The sequence below is a fragment of the Anneissia japonica genome, unplaced genomic scaffold, assembly GCF_011630105.1.
Source record: "Anneissia japonica isolate Jap-2015-1 unplaced genomic scaffold, ASM1163010v1 scaffold5323_len63752_cov207, whole genome shotgun sequence".
Lineage (NCBI taxonomy): Eukaryota > Metazoa > Echinodermata > Crinoidea > Comatulida > Comatulidae > Anneissia > Anneissia japonica.
Genome location: NW_022705974.1, coordinates 53,347 through 59,400, shown reverse-complemented (window position 1 = coordinate 59,400; position 6,054 = coordinate 53,347). Strand labels below are relative to the sequence as shown.

General features: G+C 34.9%; 1 protein-coding gene across 1 annotated transcript in view; it reads left to right on the top strand.

Moving 5' to 3' along the window:
• The window catches only part of LOC117105946 (ran GTPase-activating protein 1-like), a gene marked incomplete at its 3' end in the record, with an annotated part of 10,943 nt that extends 4,890 nt beyond the window's left edge, over positions 1-6,053 (top strand). Inside the window, exons 7-10 of the mRNA XM_033247252.1 lie at positions 36-120; positions 802-994; positions 5,325-5,423; positions 6,033-6,053. Of these exons, the coding sequence (XP_033103143.1) occupies positions 36-120; positions 802-994; positions 5,325-5,423; positions 6,033-6,053 (398 nt within the window). The remainder of the gene's footprint in view (positions 1-35; positions 121-801; positions 995-5,324; positions 5,424-6,032) is intronic.
• Between the last annotated feature and the right edge of the window lies 1 nt (position 6,054).

Here is a 6,054-nt window from a genome sequence, read left to right as displayed (position 1 = left end):
ACAGAATATAATTGTTTTCATATCAATTGTTGTAGGTAACTGTTTAGGAGAAGATGGTATTGAAGAGGTGAGAGGAACATTGGAAGCCTCAGGACAACTGGAGTTCTTAGGCTCCCTCAGGTACGTCATGATATATCACTAAATATTCACTGCTTTAAGTCAGGTCTTACGCTCATTCAGGTATGACATGATATAACACTAAATATTAAATGCTTTATGTCAAAAAAAAGTTTCTTTATTTTTATTTTGACCTCAGCTGCCTTGAAATCTTCCAAAGATAAGATATGTATATTTCTTCCTAATTATATAAATTTGAAGTATTTAAACATCCCATTTTACATTCACCAATAAAATTTTATTTTTATTTTCTCCTCTGTCTGGATGTTTTTGGCAAAACTATTTGCTAAATAAGAAAACAAAATTTTATTTTTATATCGCCCTCCTTCGAAGATCTTTAAAAAAGAGTACACGAAACAAGAGATAAAAAAGATCTCGCCTAAAAAGAAAACATTTAAACCAATAAAGCGACAAAACTAAGTTAAAAGCCAGAAATATGAATTGTTTTCAGCCGAGATATATTACATTTGAGCTGTGCATGCTTGTTCAGGCATACTATACAGTTAATCTCACTATTTGTAATGGGGCGCTCTTCGCATGGATTCGCGATCTTTATGAAGGGAATAATAACACTCGTTTTGGCCATTATATGGTCATGCTTTTATTTGTAAATCAGGCTGGTTGAAGCCAATTTGTTACCACAATTACATTTACTCAATAAATGATTACTATTTCTTTGATCAGTGATGATGAAGGGGATGAAGACGATGACGACGATGATGACGATTATGAAGATGTAGATGATGATGAGGATGATGATGAGGATGATGAAGAAGAGAAAGCGGTGGATGTAGAGGAAGGTACAAGAATGAAAGATCCAGCACTGGTGGTTACAGGAACAGCAATTACACACAAGCCAGATGCTGGTAAAAATCAGGTATGTGAACTTAAGTACTATTATTATCCACAAATCAGTAACAATTAATTGGATGCAGTTGAATCATCTACAGTATGCTATCATGTATTCTATTTTTCTTGATAACATATTTAGTATAAAATCAAGTTCAAGAACAATGTTTTGGCAATAACTTTAATTTTCAATAAGGAGCCCAAAATATGATGATCAAGCTTAACACAAATTGTGTTCCTGACCTTATTGATATTCACCATATATGGTCAACACAAATTGTCTTCTTGACCTTATTGCCATTAACATATAACGTCAACACAAATAGTAATATATTGGCAACAAAAATTGTGTTCCTGACCTTATTGATATTTACCATATAAGGTCAACACAAATAGTAATATATTGGCAACACAAATTGTGTTCCTGACCTTATTGATATTTACCATAGTTTTATTTCTCAATCAGTCAATATTGAAAGTGATCAAATACCTCAACACCTTTATACTTCTGTTTGCTATCATTATGCATTGTGTGGAGTGGGAGGGGATGGAGGACATACTTAATCTAAGACTGTGTGTGGGGAACTGTGGACCTGTGCGGGGAAACTGTGGACATGCAACATTCAAGTGCCTAAATGAATTCCTTGCATCATTTTTTCAGTGGCAATTGTTTCTGACATTTTTGTGGACACAGACTTTAAAAGACATTAACTTTGGGAAAAGAAATGAGTTTTCTTTGTAATTTCCTGATCTGCTAATACACACAACAGTTCTTTGAATTTAAAATAAAAGTTTTTTTTTTGTTTTTTTTTTAATATTTCAGAATGATGATTTGACAGAAACAATGGCCAATCTGAAATTATGACCCCAAGTGCACTTGACTCAGACCAAACTACACCCAAACTACACATTTTAGAATGACTTATAGAGATGTCTCTTTTGCTAATGATCTAAATGCTATACTTAAAATTTTTATTATTACATAAAAATATATTGTCTTGCTCATGTGACTAATTGTAGCACAATAGCAAACTATCACACTTATTTTTTAGGCAAAATCTGAATATATAGTAGAATGAGTTAACACCAATTATGACAAGAGCATCTATTATAAACTAAACTTTATTTTAGAAACTTTTATCATTCCACTTTTTTATTCACTGCAATCTTATTATTTTATATTTTAAAAGTGTATGCTAATTATTATGCCAAATATTTTCATGTCCAAGTTGTTCTTAATTTATCCTTTTTATTTTATCATGAACACCCAGGCATGCCACACTCAGCCTATTGCTTGAATATAGCTTGTGTTTTGTGTTTTAATTACAACACAAATACCAATTTCCCAAATAAATTTTCCAGTTGTAATTTTACCAAAAATATATATTTGTTTGCATAGAAAGTGATCAAATACCTCAACACCTTCTAGTTTATCATACTTCATTTAACGTTTAGGTATTTACGGGTATATTTAAGATTTAATTTCTGAATTACTATTAATACCATGGATACAATTTATTTAATTATCATAGTCTTGCAGTGATTTCTGGAGTCAGTTTAACAATGATAACCTTTTTTAGTATTTTTGAATACATTTTAAATGTCAATTAGCTTTTTATAAGAAAACAAGTTCATTTTTCCATTTAAATTTCCCATCCATTTTTTATTCAGCTTATGTCCAAGAATTTATAGAATGTATATTTATGTAATGTTTGAATGGATGAATAAACATGGCATTTTAGCTTTGCTTTTTTGGTTTTTTATTACTGAAATTTCAGTAAACTGCTCCTTCCATTAAGCATAACATGTCAATGTGAGCATGCCAGAACATTTCTGGATTTTACACCATAATACAATGTTACATGTAATGCAAATATGGTGCATTAAAGACCTGTTTTGATGTAGCTGGTGCAGTGTGAACAGCCTATGTCACATTTTATTTGGTCGCAAGGCCAAACAAAAATTCTTGTGTTGGCCACGTTTTGAAAAAAATAAAAAAAATGGGTAGGTCAGTAGGAATAGTTTTTTTTCCCTTTTTTTTTTTTTGATGCCTAAAAGTAGAAAATACACGAAAATACAACAAAAACTATTTTTAAATCTATATTTAAAAGCAAAACAATCGCATAACACTGTCACATCACCTACCGTCCAGCAAGATAGATATCATGTGATTATAATTTCAAAACCATATTAATGGGGTGGTGTATGGTTTAATCTGTCGTCAAACATTTTTTCCATTTAAATTTCCCATCCATTTTTTATTCAGCTTATGTCCAAGAATTTATAGAATGTATATTTATGTAATGTTTGAATGGATGAATAAACATGGCATTTTAGCTTTGCTTTTTTGGTTTTTTATTACTGAAATTTCAGTAAACTGCTCCTTCCATTAAGCATAACATGTCAATGTGAGCATGCTAGGATATTTCTGGATTTTACACCATAATACAATGTTACATGTAATGCAAATGTGGTGTATTAAAGACCTGTTTTGATGTAGCTGGTGCAGTGTGAACAGCCTATGTCACATTTTATTTGGTCGCAAAGCCCAAGTCATGTTAAAACCAGTAAACGATGCATAGGAAGTCAAATGGCCAAGTGGATAAGGCCAAACAAAAATTCTTGTGTTGGCCACGTTTTGAAAAAAATAAAAAAAATGGGTAGGTCAGTAGGAAAAGTTTTTTTTTCCCTTTTTTTTTTATGCCTAAAAGTAGAAAATACAACAAAAACTATTTTTAAATCTATATTTAAAAGCAAAACAATCGCATAACACTGTCACATCACCTACCGTCCAGCAAGATAGTCTTATTCCAGCCTTTTTAGCTCATTAAAAAAATATATTTTTCATTGTAGTAAAAAAAAATAAATAAACAGAAGCTAAAATGCCGAACCTCAATTTCGTACATTGTGGGTCGTTCGGGAATGGCCAACAGTCTTTTTTATTTGGCCCAAGTCAGGGGTGCCACACGCTATAGCTGTAATATCGGCAATAGTCTGAGCGCCACGCTTGCCTATGGTTCTGATGGTGGAACAATTCTGCTCGGGTAAGAACCATTACAGGCCCGTAACCAGAGGGGGATCGGACGACCCCCCCCCCACAGAATAGGGAGTTCTGCTCTACTAGACCGACACAAAACAGAACTTTATAAGTGCGATTTATGCACTTCTGTGCAGATACTCCAAAGACGTTCTGCACTGTAAAGGAAGATGATGATGATGTATATGATGTGATCCTGTCTGTAGACTACTACATTTGATCTACTAACAAAATTACCTGGTATATCCTACTGCCAATTCTTCAATATTTGCACATCATAACAAATTGATTCAGTTTTAATTCAAGAAAATTGTAATTCCTTTGAAAGCAGCGCAAACACACCAGAAGAGCATTTTGAATTGAAGGTGGCGGTCATGGTTTTCAACATTTTTCGAGAGAACCCCTGGACCCCAAAAGTTCCAGTCACATTGAAAAAGATCCTCCCCATTACGAAAGCTGGTTACAGGCCTGCATTAGTCCAATGTACACAACTGTCATTGAGTAGGTTGTTCATTCATCCCCTGTTTAGGGCAGACGAGAGTAGCTGGCAGTGGTTTACCGGGTAGCTCAGACAAGTGACTCGTAGGGGAGAAGGAAGTTACTGAGCAAGCTAGGCCCGTGCCTCGGTATAATGCATCTTATAATTGTAACTACATTACATACATATTACAAGAATTACCATTCTGTTTTCCCATGCAGAAAAGTCTAATTGGAATAGGGCATCCCTGCTCTTAAGCCTCAGACTGTCAACCATATTCACATCAGCTTGCTATCATGTGATTATAATTTCAAAACCATATTAATGGGGTGGTGTATGGTTTAATCTGTCGTCAAACAAGCCAAGGGCCTGTAAGAACACCGGGGAGGGGGAGCAGGGGCTAGGGGCAGGAGCTAATTCTGTCGTCAAATAAGCTAAGGGCCTTTCAGAACACCAGGGGGACAGGGGCTAAATCTGTCATCAAACAAGCCGAGGGTCTGTCTGCCATGACATTTTTTTTTTCATTTTTACAAAAAAATAATTTATGCATAATACTGATCTAAAACATGGAACAGCATAAAATTGTGTGAAATTGCCAGATCTTAGGCACCAAGAGGTTTAGGAGATCCCCTGTCAGACAGCTTTGCCCAACCCTAAGTTCCTACGTTTGGTATCTTTCTTGGGGCTGCACTCATCATGATTCTTGTTTTATGCTTCTTTTGCCTTCATCTCATTTAAGAAGAAACACCTATCACCATATTTATGTTTAATGCCAAAGACAAGTGAGAAAGTGCTTCATATCTAAATAGGAGGGTAAATAATATAGACTTTCATGTTTTCCAGGTTAACGTTACTGTTGAAGAATTCCTAAAGTTTCCAACCGCTGATAAATTACTTGGATTAGGAAACGACAGAATTGGAAAGATGTCCAACCATTTAGAGGTGAGAGAGCATGCGCAAGAACAGGGATCCCAAGTCTCCCGCAAGTTCCGGAAGTCTCCCAGAGACCAGGATGGTCTCCTGCTCTCCCATAAGCAAGCGAGAATCTCCCGGAAAATAACCCATCTCCTGCAAATTAATAATATCTACATGTTTTTTGTACTGCTTTATTATCAATTGCCTTGCGGAAGTCAGTTCCGATGGGTAATCGCCATCAGGGGCGGATCCAGAGATGTCCAAACGTGGTGGCAAAAGTGGAGCAGATCGAGATAATACTACCCTAGGCTGTCCGAAAATAACTTTTGATGCATTTTGGGCGATCAATTTTTCTTTTTCTTACTTTACTTTTTCTTCTTTTTTTAGCTTTCAAAAGGTAGGGGGTGGGGAAGCTTCCAAAAGGTGGAAAGAAAGCTTCTAAAAGGTGGGGGGAATGACCGCTCCTAAAACACCCGCTCCTAAATCTGCCGCTGGCCATGAGCAGCCAGATAAAATGAAATATATTAATTATTACCAGGTTAGATACAGCAAAAGAATTATCAACATCAAAGGTGACATAGAGCACAAGAATTTATTTAGTTTTATATTGTTTAATTATTTGTATATATTTTTCAGGATAATGTAGCAAATGTAGAAT